Genomic DNA, 14,096 nt, shown 5'->3' on the forward strand with positions numbered 1-14,096 from the left:
GAAGTACTGTCTAAACTGGCATCTGGACCAGAAAACTGCAAAAAATGTTCTCCGTGTTATATGAAACCACTCTACCTTTTCCTTGTTTTGAGTAAGCAGACAAAGTTGAACCAGGTTTTGCATAGTCTGCAAATTGCCTATAAATTGCTGAGTGTCACTGATACTTGGTAGAAACATAGAAAACGTAATCATATTTAAGAATGTCTTTGCAGTGGCCCTTGACAGCAGGTGATCTGCCTAGACTTTTGGGTGCTGGAGGAATGAACACATATCATTTTGTTTGCCCAACCAATTCTTTATTTCTGCTGCCTAAAGAATCTTCTACTTTAATGAGTACAAACAGTATTGCAGGGCTCAGTCTGTAAAATCAGATGTCAATAGTTCATAGGCTGGTTCGGCTGGGTTCCATGACCAGTGGGGCAGAGGGATCTGCAGATCCATGTCTCCAGAAAAGAGAAACAGGTGACCCCAAAATAATTGAAAACAGCGGCAACGATCTGAGGTGAAACCTCAGAAATGCAGAAGTGACCTACAGTTACTGTTGCCACTGCTGAAACACACCACCTGGCTGTGCTGACACCCACTCTTTGGGTCTCCATAAACATTCAGAAAGTGATGGTGAAAGTGTAGTGATAAGAAGGAACTCAATTCCACACCTTTGCTTTATGTGTACTTACATATCAACTTCCATTTTGTCAGACTGCCCCTCTGCTCCCTCCTGATGCATGGCAACAGACTGTAATGGAATATTGGTGGGAAGCTTCCACCTCTACTGCCATATTACCAACATCTGCCTCTGATATCACAGGCCAACATAAAACAATAGGAGACATTAGTTTTAGGGCAGTCCTTGCATAATATACAATACAGTTAATGCATAAGTATCAAAACATTTTGACTTTTAATATTCTTATTAAAGGATTAAAATAAAATAGCAACAAAAACATACAATTATTGGGATATTTGACCATGTTCTGTGAAACGAATCTGTCTGTCTGGTTTGATAGCAGTGGTTGCAATTCTTAATGAGATCTCAAGGCGTTCATGAGAAATTTTTGAGAAAATGTTACTATTCACATGCTTCATCATTGAAAATTGTCATTCACAAATGTACATATTGCCAAAAAGAGATGACATGAATGAGGTCTGATTTTGAAGCAAAATATATTTTTTTCTCCAATAAGATATGTCTCATGAAAGCATGGCAAAGAGAGATGAACAGATTTTTGAGTTGAACATCTGATTGCAACTTGTACAGTTAACAAATGCACAGTTAGAAGAGTGGCATGGGTAGTGTTAGGATAGTGTTTTACAATTTTATAGTTAGAAAGATTATCACATTGGAAAGAGACAATCAAAAATGAAATACTCCCCCATACCCTAAGCTCACAGTAGAAAACTCCGAAGGGAGGAACTTCCAGTCAGCCTTTAAATGGGATCTAGTAGGGGTGGAGCCTGGCTCCACCCCTTTTGGTCTCACACAGATGAATTGCCTTCACCTGTGCTCCCATGGCTGACTCAGTCCTTGCCTCCGGTAATCAATCAGTGGTTTAAGCCATGACTCAACAGTTTCCATGCACTCCACCCCTTCACAGCATGAACCAATGATTGAATTAGCTAGAGAATGAGCCTTCCCTAATACAGAGATCCGACACATTGTGATGCTTATACAATTGACTGTTGTGACGCAGGTTGACACAATTTAAGATGAGTGATGATCAGTGCATGGTAGAGGTTCATATTCTTTCATGTCAGTGTTTGGCCATATTACTGGAGGCATTCTGTCATGTGGTGCAGAATCACAGAATCACAGAATTGTAGGGGTTGGAAGGGACCTCCAGAGATCATCGAGTCCAACCCCCCTGCCAAAGCAGGTTCCCTACACCAGGTCGCACAGGTAGGCATCCAGGCAGGTCTTGAACATCTCCAGAGAAGGAGACTCCACCACCTCCCTGGGCAGCCTGTTCCAGTGCTCCGTCACCCTCACTGTAAAGAAGTTCTTGCGCACATTTGTGCAGAACTTCCAATGCTGCAGTTTCCATCCATTTCCCCTTGTCCTGTCACCATTCACCACTGAAAAGAGTCCAGCCTCGCCATTCTGCCCCCCACACCTTAGATACGTATAGACCTGGATCAGGTCCCCTCTCAGTCTTCTTTTCTCAAGACTGAACAGACCCAGTTCACTCAGCCTTTCTTCATAAGAGAGATGCTCCAGGCCCTTCACCATCTTCGTGGCCCTCTGCTGGACTCTTTCCAGCAGGTCCCTGTCTTTTTTGTACTGGGGAGCCCAGAACTGGACGCAGTACTCCACATGAGGCCTTACCAGGGCAGAGTAGAGGGGGAGGATCACCTCCCTCGACCTGCTGGCCACGCTCTTTTTAATGCATCCCAGGTCCATCCTATGCTTCATCAGTCCCGTGTAGACCATCGCTGGGTGTCACACGTGATCTCACAGCAACACTGGAACTCTTTGATGGCATTTTGTTCCTTCTGTTGATCCTAGAGGCTCAAAGACTCATGGGGAGTAATACAGATACTTCAGGGGTACCAGGAGGGGAAGGTCCAGAGCAAGATACAGGCTGCATTTCTATCCTGGATCAACACTTTGGCTTGTACTGGGGCATGCCCTGGCTGCTTATACCAGACCCTTTGGCCAGATACCTGCTGCTGCACAACTATGTCAGGCACCAAAGGGGGTGTCCTGATCTGCCATAGCGACATGATGGGGGTCCATTTAGCAATGAAGTTTGGAGTGTTGACCACAATATCAGTAGGCTATGTGTCAATTACTGGAGGGACTACTGAGCTTCCACCTTCAATAATCTCCCCCAAGTAGGCCACATCACTTCGGTCCTACCTGCACCTTCCAAGGTGATTTTATTCTATGGGTACCTGGTTCTAAATTCTCAGGGGCAGGGAGCAGAAGATTATTTTCGTTGCCAATTTGGGGTCTTACCTGATGATCAGTGCCCATAATTTGGATCCTAATTGGGGAGGCCCATGTTGTCTGTAGCATTTTCAGGGCACAGGGTCTGCTATCTCTAGGTCTTTCATTCAGGTCTTGCAGGGCTTCATAGAGACTTTTTGCCCACCTCTGTGGGAACTGAGAGTCTGTCTTCAGGGCAGCCTTAAGAATATTGTTATAATGTCCAATGAGACCTGCCCCTGTTAGATTATGTGGCAGGTGGAATTGCCATTTGATGCTGCTTTCTTCTGCCCAACGTTGTATCATCACTCCAGTAAAATGAGTCCCTCGGTTGCTCTCGATGACTTGAGGTGCCCTGTAGGCATCAGCTTAGTAAGTACCTTGATGGTATATCCCTGGTTTGCTCTCGCCACTGGATAAGCCTGTGTTAACCCACTTGCTGTTTCAATGCAGGTCAGGGCATATCTCACCTCCTCAGACTGAGGGAGAGGCCCAGTGTAATCAACCTGCCATTGCTGAAGAGGATTGTGTCCTCTAGCAAGATGGGCTGTTGTGTTGGGTAACAATCTTGGTCACATCTTGGAGCAAGCATCACAGTCACTGCATGCCTGTGTAAGGTCAGATAGTTGTATGGACAGCTGACTGTATTGTCTTTTGTCCAGCATGCCATAGCTTCTGATGTAACTAACAAGTGATGTTTTCAGATGGTGAATTCTCAATCCATTGAACCTGGGCCAGCGTGTCCGCTTCATCATTTCCCAGTGATTGTAGTGGTTGGTGACCAGTAACATGGTAGTCATAGTAGACTGGCAGTGAGCCCTTAAGGAGCCCTTGGTTTAGGAGAGATAGAGCCAGGCAAATTACAGGTGAATTGCCTTCACCTGTGCTCCCAGTCATTGCCTCAGGTGAGGATGTGACTCAACAGTTCCCATACACAACTCAATACATTCCATTAAAAAAAAATATTAGGTATTATATTTATATTCACTGAAAATGAAGTTGCAAGTTATTTATTTTGGCAATCTTAAAACCTATCCTCAAATTCCTTTATCAAAACAGAAAGCACAGTTGCATATTTTTTGCTGTTCAGAGTAGGAAGGTGGGAGGAGTGAGCAGATGACTCTGTGGTTCTCCACTACCTGCTGGGTTAAACTACAACCTATCAAGAAAAGGGAAACCTATTATGACCACAACCATTGAAATGGGATTGAAAGAAAGTATTTTAAAATAATGCCTCAAGTTTCCATTAGCTGCAGGGTGGAAAGGCACACACAGGAAGTAAAATGAAGAGACATCAAAAGGAACCTGTCAGGGCTTTTCCTGTTGGAGTAAATGGTCAGAGAAAAACCAGCTTCCTGACTTAGGAATCAGGCTTTTCAGTATAACCATGCATGGGTGTCTCTGTTTGCTTTACACCTATACCAATCCAGCTTTTTTTTTGCAACCTGCCTCAGGAGCACAAAATTTCCCTTTCCCTTTTTAAATAATAATAATAATAATAATAATAATAATAATAATAATAATAATAATAATAATAGTAATAATAATAATAATAATAAAAAATATATAATAATATTATATATAATATAATAATAATTAATTATTATAATTATTAATATTAATTATAATTATCATATTTAATATTATAATATATATTATAATATATATTTTATATATAATATTATATATATTATATAACATATTAATATTATATATATATTATATAATATATATAATATATTATATAATATATATAAATATAATATTATATTATATATTATATAATATAATATATTAATTATAATTATTAATATTAATATTATAAATATTAATTATTATAATAATTATTATTAATTGAATATTAATAGATTATTATTATTATTATTATTATTATTATTATTATTATTATTATTATTATTATTATTATTATTATTATTATAAAAAAGGATTATTCAATGAACAACTACAAAATATTTAACTGTTCATTAACTGTGTATACCTGGCCCTCTTTATAAACCCTACTTCAGTTTTGCAAATTTTTTTGGGTGTTTCAGCTTTCAACTTTCTCTTAGTAATGACAATACCTCATTCAAAGATGCAGAAATGCGGTGAAAGACTGTACTTTCATCCCAATTTGCTCTTCAGAAGCTTTACTTTTAAGGAACTAACTTATCAACAGCAGCTTTTCTGAGTAGAGGCAGGCATGTAATTAGTCTTGTATACATCATTTCTTTGCAGTTTTGCAAACCCTCTTGGACTATCTGTGTGGTGTGTATAAGCTGTCTGTTCTCTGGCAAACAGCATGGTTGGACATAACCACTGTTTATATGAGTTCATGTTATGCCCTACTGGGAAAATGATGTAAGTGAAAAAGAAAATCATTGGTAATACGATATGTTTTTCTTGTTCAGGTAAACATTAAGGTATCTCCTAAAGACAGCAGTGACTTAGAAGTCATGAAGTCTGGCCGTTATTACATCATTTTACTGAGGGAAAGCATTACTGTGACATGGGATCTTGCATGGGAGTCTCAGTTATCTTAAAAGCCAATTTCAATGTAAGTGTTTTTTGCTTTAATTCTTACTCTCACTAAAGAATGAACTTGCGTCCTCTCTTGTTGATAGCGGTTTTTAATGCAGACATGCATTCCTTTGCAAAGATGGATTCCCTTGAAGTATTAGCTACGTGCTTGAAAATGAAGAGATTTTTTCTGTGATACACAAGGGTTGCTTACTTTACCTGGTGCTTCAATTGTAAAGGCTAAATTTTCTGTCTTTGGAGATGAGCTATGATGATGAATGCTATGGTGCCTAACAGTAACTCCACTTTGAAAGACTGAGAAAATTTATTTCATTTCTTTCACAAGAGGAGCTGTGTAGGGAGCCAGGTTCACTAGTGATGGTGACTGGACAATCACCTTGAGGAATAAAATAGCGTCATATGTAAACTTCCTGGTCCTGGCCCAAACAGACCCAACAGGCACAACTAGTCAGAATTGTCTTCTCACCTCCCTGAAGACATGGGAACAGGCTAGTCCTACTTTCAACTAAGCAGAATAGGAACTAAATATCCTTCATGTCAGTCTATGTATGTTTTAGGGAATTTGACAAGGACAGGGATAATTCAGTTTTTAAGACTGGTGCCTTTAATGCACTGGGTTAAAAAGACTTCTAAACAAAACTCTGAGCCAGCCTGTAGATGTATCATTTATGTATTTTGTATTTCTTTCCCTGCAAGGATCAAGTGTGTGGTCTTTGTGGGAATTTTGATGGAATCCAAAACAATGACTTGACCAGCAGCAATGAACAACTTGAAGTGGATCCAGTTGATTTTGGAAACTCTTGGAAAGTTAATACACACTGTGCTGATGTCGAAAAGGTGATTGTGAATGAGCTGAAAAGTAATTAAAACTGTTTACAGTATCACTTAGGAGTGCTTAAAGAGCTCTGAAGGAATAGAAATAAACAAAAATGAACTCTTATAATTTTTTGAAAAAATTTTTTTTTTGAAATCTGATTTAAGATCAATTAATTATTTTAATGCCTCTAGGCATCTTGGCTTTAGATGAATGTTAACATAGCCAGTCTGAAAGGTAAAGACTTCAAAGAGTTTGCCAGTCTAGATGCTAGAAATCCAGGTATAACTGGAAATCTCATGGTGAAACTCACTTTAAAAAAAAATCAGCCAGATGTAATTTTCAGACAAAAAGAATTCACATAAATGTTTCATATTTTTCCATCCAAACTTCTGTATCCCACATCTTAGCTAATCCATTTATGAACGGTTCAATGCATAGACTAGTTTCTTTCTGTATTATTTTTGATGTTATTTAGAGAGCATTCTGTTATTATTTTCGGATTAGAGAGGCATGAACAGAAAAGGCAAGGTACAAGAGTGAATGTAAGACCTTTTTTGCCATGTTATTGTCTCACTCCAATTTATAGGAGAGAGAGGAGGTTCTTTTTAATATGTGTATACCTGGTGTGAGATTAAGAAACAATGGTTCGAATGTTGGTCCAACCAATTTCTTATAAATCTAATCAGGGAGACGGGGAAGGGAAGGACGGCTACTATTATGAATTAGAGTGACAGGGAAGGGAAGGAGAGTGATAGAAAAGATAGGAAATAAGCAAGAATTACATGAAGCAGGTATAGTCACCGCCAGGATCCAGCAGTGGTCCCAATGCACGCCATTTTGAAGGTTTGAGGCAAAAGCACAAGGGGAGAGCAACAGCAGTGTGACTGGCCTTGGGCAGCAAGCAGGTAGCAAGAAGAAGTCGCAGAGTCAGTATGGGAGAAAGCAGCAGGACTCAGGTAGCAGGCCCAGGAGAGTCCATCAGCATGCAGGATTTCCATAGTGAGGAATCTGATGGCAGACAGCTTTGTTCTTTTTCAGCATGCAAGTAGAGCGCAGAGCAAGTTCAGGAGGGAGAGAGGCAGGTTGTAAGGCTTCTCATGTCAGAAACCTCCTCTTCGTGAGGAATCTGTTGCCAGAAAACCTAACCTCGTGGTTGTGGGTCCCCTTTTTATCCTTCTTCTTCTGCCATCGTGGCATTCCTGGGTGCTTGGGCAAGAATCATGTGCAGCACCTCCTGAGATGGCCATCTTCCTTGAAATAAGCCCACACGAAAGACTGCTTCTTGGCCATTAATCTGAGGCTTATCTCTCTCTCGTTGCCCTGGTCTTGTCCATCTATGTCCCTCAGGCAAAGGATTTCTCAACACTTGACCAGGACTTGCTTGGACTTGTCCATCTGTGTCCCCAGCAAGCTTTGAGACAATTATGTAAAAGAATAGTCTCTTACAGTTATCACTGCTTCTGAATTTTGAGAAGCTTAACTGCTATCCAAAAGTGTTACCTAAGTCCTTGTCCTGGAGATAATGTGATTTATTGATGTGCTAGTTATGCTACATATGAGAATGCACTTTTTTCCCAAATGCTAAGTTTTTAAAGGAAGAAATTGAAAAATAAATTTGTCTCAAGCTCTCAAATAATATGTCCAAAAGTATTTCCAAACCCCAAATTTTGGAAACAATTCAAAGACAAATTTTTTGATATTTAAAAAGTGGAATTTTTCATTCATATGATGCCTTTAAGGCTGAAAACTTTGCCTCAAAAACTGGCCTATATTTTCAAAGGGAGGAAGAAAAGGCCTTTTTAGATCTTTCCTCAAAATATTTAAATAATTAGAAAACAAAAGTCAATATTTGTTTTTGATCACGTGGAATTTTGAGTTGGTTTACTTATGTGCAGTGACATAACTTCAGTGTTATCTTCCTTTCTATTCATTCATATAAATACATACATGTATATAAATAAATATACATAAATATGAATAAATATGTTTGTGACTTGACTGGAGAACAGGAGAAATTATGGCAATGAGGAGTGAGATGTGCAGGGTAGAATCTATAGTATATCACTGTGATAAATAACATGTTAGTATCTATGTTCTTAGCTAAATTAAAATGGAGACTTCTGAGCCTTTTTGTATTCAGCAGTGACCTTGGTTATTGTCTTTTGAAGAGTGGTTGTATTTGTGAGTCTCTCATGCCTACTGAAGAGCTGTGAATTATTGTTATAGATGTTCGGTACAGCAACACTTACCACTAAGATTATATCTATGTTAAGACTGTAGCATTCCAGAGCTGGTGAAAATGTGGGAGGTGACATGCTCTGCTTTGCACTCTGCAAATTTCTTTTGTTATGAAAAATGTCTAAAGTGAGTTAATCTCTTCAGTTTGAAGAGTCCTAGGGTTCTGAAAGTAAGGCTAATGCAGTGTGTACATGTCTCTTATAATAAGTTCAACTGGGAACAGGCCCTGGTGTCTCCACTGTGTAATGACAACGTATTGAAGCAGGTGATGGTAGAAACATCATGCAACATTCTTTCTGGCGATCTCTTTGAAGAATGCAAAAAACTTGTAAGTATCCTGTCCCGTGTTTCTCATTTCTCAGTTCTTCATGACCTCTGCTGATAGTTATTACAGCTGAGGGAAATAGTGCAGCTACTCTGACAGCACATGGAACATGGACTGCCTAACTGGTATTCTCATCTCTGACCCTGTATTTAGCTGACAGCTAAAGCAGCTGGGAAAATGCAAGATTCCCCTAGTGGAAAACCACAGAAAAACTTCTGCTTGAGGAAAATTTCACTCTAAACTCTAGACAGATGTGTGAAGACAAGTAAAACGGCTGGCATTTTGGGAGGGAAGGTGGAGGAAAAGTTAACCTAATATAATGCCATTCAAGCTTTTTTCTACTCAAACTGACAGTTTGGTAATAGGGCTCAAAATTTATAAAGCTGATCCACTCTTTAGAGTAGTAAGGTGGACAATAAACTACAATGCCTGCAACTGAGAGTGGGGCCCCATTTGAGTTCTTGTTGGCATCAGCAGAAGGATCTACACTGATTTACATAACATCTCAGCTCTTGGTGAGTGGAGCAGCCAAACCATCTGAATGTTAAATGCTTTTGGGTTAAGGTGATTTACTGTACTGTATCCTAAATTTATCTTTTTCAGGTGAATCCTGAGCCTTACATCGATATTTGCATGTATGACACTTGTGCCTGTGAATCTATTGGAGACTGTGCTTGTTTCTGTGATGCTATAGCAGCCTATGCACATGTCTGTGCACAAAAAGGTGTCATTGTTCACTGGAGATCACGAGATCTGTGCCGTAAGTATGATGTCGATGGGGAAGAACTGGAAATGATTTTGAATGACAAGTAAATGGAAAAGGTTCAAGTTCTTTATCAAGAAGCTAAACTATTCTTATCTAGTTCTGTTCCCTCTGATGTCCGGAGAAATTCACTGTAATGGGACAGAGACTGCAAGTCATGGTGATTTTTCCTCTCCCTTTTCTATTTATTTTGAAAAGCCATTCCCTCAAAAATGGGATAGAATGGATTGTAGACCAGTCAAATCCAGATATTTTTTTTTAGTAGATATAGATATAGTAGATATAGATTGTTCTTAGTAATCATTTTTGTCAAGAACAACTCTCCCTCGTCTACACCAAGTATTTCATTATGTGAAAAAATAGATATATTTGAAGAAGTAGCCTGCCCTGGATGGACTGGGGGAAGTTATTTTAAGTTGTAAATATTTCTCAGTATGTATGCAGTGCACCTTCTATTCAATTTGGTGTCTTAGTTCTGAAAGACGTGATGACTTCAGTGTTGATTTTTTGCCTTCAATTCTTTTATTGTATAGCACAAAGCTGTGAGAACCTAAATAAACAAGAATTAGATAATCAATGTGAATGGAGATACAATAGCTGTGGACCTGCTTGCCCTATAACATGCCAACACACACAACCTTTGAAGTGCCCTTTACAGTGTGTAGAAGGATGCCATGTTCACTGTCCTGCAGGTAAGTCCATTTTTTGCTGCAGTCAGTTAATTACAGTTTTACATTCCAGGAACATTCACAGATTTCTAAGGATGGAAATTGCTTAGGGTATAGATACTGAAATTAATTCCTCAACTGTTTAACTGATATATTTTCATCACAGTTTCTTGACACGTAAGTTGGAATTTGGTTAGGAATCCTAATTTGTGTCTGTGAGATGAGGACAATGTGTGGAGGGCACTAAATTGTTCCAGGAAGAGAAAAATGGAATCTTGTCATCATGAATGATGAGACGGGAGCAGTGTAATCATGGAGATAGGGGATTAGGGGCTATTTAATGACAGAGGCTGTTGCCTGTGTAAGTTATGAATTTGTGCTGGATGCAGTTATCTGAAATCCAGGAAAGAAACTCTCTAACTGTAATGTGGAGATAGAAAGCCAATGTTCCCTTATTTCTCATGGCACATATGAGGCGACTTGATAAACCAAGCATGCACACTGGGAGTTCAAGTTATACATTTAAACAATTAAGACATACATATGCAATACATTGGCATACATATTCATTCTTTTCCAAGAACTTGTTAACATGTGCTGATGTTCCTCTGGGCATGCATGGCCCTCTCGTGGTCTTAAACCACTTACTTTCTCCTCATTTTTCCATCATCATCTTCTTCCCAGTGCCCTTTTAGCTGTTTTTCCCCAGTGAACAGCTTTCTATCTTGGCGCACTGTAACTCAAAACAATTTACGTGAAACTCAAGAAAAGTTCTTGCACCGGTGGATGCAAAGATTAAAGTAGTCTTACTGTAAATTCAGTGCTTCTGTGAAGCAGAATTTTTGAGAAAAACAGGGCTATTCACACACCAAGCAAAGCTAGACTGAAAAATGTTTTAACTAGCACCTGTTGATTCCTTTTAATAAATTAATATATTGGTCATTAAGCTACTATATTGATCCCAACAGCAAAACCAGCCTATTTCAATACTCACAAAATACTTGCCTTCAAAGAAACTATTGTGGTGAAGGAAATTCCTCAACTTGACCTGCTCACTGCTCTCAGGGCTCCAATGCTTCTGAAGCTGCCCGGCAGATTTCGGCTTAAATGTACCCATAAAATCTCTTAGAAAGGGGAAAACGAAAAAAGTGCAGGAGGAAAATATGAAAGATAAGGAAGATCCAAATGAAGAGTGGAAACTCAAGTGAATATGTGGCTCATAAGATCAGAGTGAAAATGTTGAAGGAACTGGGATTGTTAAGCTTGGAGAAGAGAAGGCTCCAGGGAGACCTTGTTGTGGGCTTCCAGTACTTGAAGGGAGCATATAAACAGGAAGGGTGGATAGTGATACGACAAGGGGAAATGGTCTTAAACTGAGACAAGGGAGGTTTAGGTTAAATGTTCAGAGAAAGTTTTTCACACAGAGGGTCGTGTGACATGTTGGAAGAGATTGCCCAAGGAGTTTGTGGATGCCCCACCCATGGGGCATTCAAGGCCAGGCTGGATGTGGATCTAGGCAGCCTGGTCTAGTGGTTGGCAACCCTACGCATAGCAGAAGAGGTTGAAACTAGATACTCATTATGTTCCTTTTAAACCCAGGCCATTCTACGATTCTATGATTTTATGATTCTATGATTTTATGGATCATATCACATGAAAGCACAAAAAGAAATTTTTTTAAGACCAAAAATAGCTATTCTGGGTCTTGGTACTTCTGTTTACACTTTTACAGACCAGTGAGAGCCTTCTTGGATATAACTTTATGTAAGTATTAAATATGATACTCAAGCCTTCAGTATTCAGGTAATAGACATTTAAATAGTACTCTGGTATGATCAGTACCAGGAGGTAGGAAATAAGAGGACAAATCAGTAATATACATGTGAAAAGGAGAATGTTTCTTTCTCATGGTATTTTTAATACTTTATTCTGAACTATGTTCACCTTCTGCATGGCCCTGGCTGTTGCGGGTTATACACTGAGTGAAATATTTCCAATATCCCACTAAAATAAAAACTGTTTTGAAGTCAAATTTGTGGTGACATTAACACTAGTGGAGTATTCAGAACTTGAACCCAACTCAGAAAACTAGTCATTATTTTTTAAGCAGTATAAATGCAATGGATTGAGTTTGCAATTCAAGAATACTGGCATTTTTATACTACTGTCCTATTTCAAAACAGGGAAAATACTTGATGAACTATCCCTGGATTGTGTCAGTCCAGAAGACTGTCCAGTGTGTGTAGTTGGAGATGTCAAGATCCCACATGGAAGGAGAGTAGTTTTGAACAGAGATCATCCGCAGCACTGTCAATCTTGGTATGATGGAAGAGTTTATGCAGTGAAATATTATGTCTGTTGAGGAGGACAAAGAGAGAGGGATGAAATGTATCCCTACAAATATGTTTTTGGACTTAACCTAATAACACTACTGAATATGAGGCTTAGAAATCCTCTTCTGTGTCAATACTCTTTCTTAAATATCCTGAAAATGAACTTTTTTGATGGGTGGAGCAATCGGATGACAATTGAATTTAAGAAAGGGAAATCTATTAATTCCTTTCAACAGTGTCTTTTCTCGTATGTGGTGGCTTCACTAATTTAAGTCATTCTTCTTTTTTGTAAGGTGTGATTCAATATCAGCAAAGCTATCAAAACTCTTTCCTCCTGCTGGTACTAAGGAACATTATATATGTATAGTGAAAGATCGAAAAATGCACTCCATCTTGAACTTTCTGAGCATTTGGTAGTGTGCAGCATAATTGAGAAAATAATTTCCCCAAGATTTTAAGATGATATACTGCTGTCTGATCCTGCATGCATGCATTTCCAACCATTACAAAATTAATGCAAGGGTGCACTATGCTGCTGTGCAGTATGTGGCATTAGGCCCTTCAGCTGCACAGTGGCAGAGACAGATTTTCATATTGTATGCTGCTAAATGGCATATTACACAAAGTTCTATATTACCTGAAAGCTTGGCCTGCTTCAACTCTCTAGTCTCTTGAGAGATACTTTGACTAGTAACTCCAAATGCTGTGAATACAAAATTCTTTTCCATTACGTAATTTGATCTTATTTAACAGAAACTGAGTTGTTAAACTGCAGCAGCTATTAGCCCAGACTAACACCTTAGCTGCAAAGAGTCTGAACGTCACAGAACCTCCAAATGGGTACGAAACTGGAATTCTTGGCCTTTTGCTGGAGCTAGTGTGCATCTGCCTTATAAACCCAAGACATGAGACTGTTAGGCTGATCAATAACTAAAAAAAAAACATGAAACACCATCAATAAAACAACTGTATTCACGAAGAGCCTTGAATTCCATCAAGAGGTCAAGAAAGAGTCTTCACAATTGAGTATATGTTTCCTAATCCTTGAAATTTTTAATAATAATTTTTCTTAAATGTTGATCAATTGGCTGCAGTTCACAAAAGATTACAGAGTGTTAGGATAACTTACCTCACTAGGGAAACATCTTTTTGCATAGCTGTCACCTAATTTAGAATGCCTACACCATCTGTACAAACAATAAGAGATATTGTGCAAAAATGAATTTTATAGCAAATGCCCAAAGGAAATTGGAAAGTAGAAAAGTCTTGTTCATATTAGGATTAAAATAATAAATCTTCTGTTGCTTTGCATTAATGCCAAAAATATCTGAGCGTTCTTCAATTAAAAAGACACTCAAAGCAGCTTGAATATAATATAGCCCTGTGAGAACTTAAAACTAAGATGCCATATGTAAAATGACACATTTTCCTGAAAAAAAATGATACCTTCTTCTAGCATTTAATTGTTCGGTCTATGCATCTTTG

At 38.6% G+C, this 14,096-nt stretch overlaps 1 protein-coding gene across 1 annotated transcript in view; it reads left to right on the forward strand.

The window, feature by feature from the left end:
* VWF (von Willebrand factor) overlaps nt 1-14,096 on the forward strand; it is a gene marked incomplete at its 5' end in the record, with an annotated part of 144,879 nt that overhangs the window by 59,786 nt on the left and 70,997 nt on the right. Inside the window, 7 exon segments of the mRNA XM_079541808.1 lie at nt 5,338-5,443; nt 5,446-5,483; nt 6,164-6,304; nt 8,731-8,850; nt 9,451-9,607; nt 10,144-10,302; nt 12,462-12,597. Coding sequence (XP_079397934.1) covers nt 5,338-5,443; nt 5,446-5,483; nt 6,164-6,304; nt 8,731-8,850; nt 9,451-9,607; nt 10,144-10,302; nt 12,462-12,597 — 857 coding nt within the window.

The sequence above is a fragment of the Tetrao urogallus genome (assembly GCF_951394365.1).
Source record: "Tetrao urogallus genome assembly, chromosome: 1".
Classification (NCBI taxonomy): Eukaryota; Metazoa; Chordata; class Aves; order Galliformes; family Phasianidae; genus Tetrao; species Tetrao urogallus.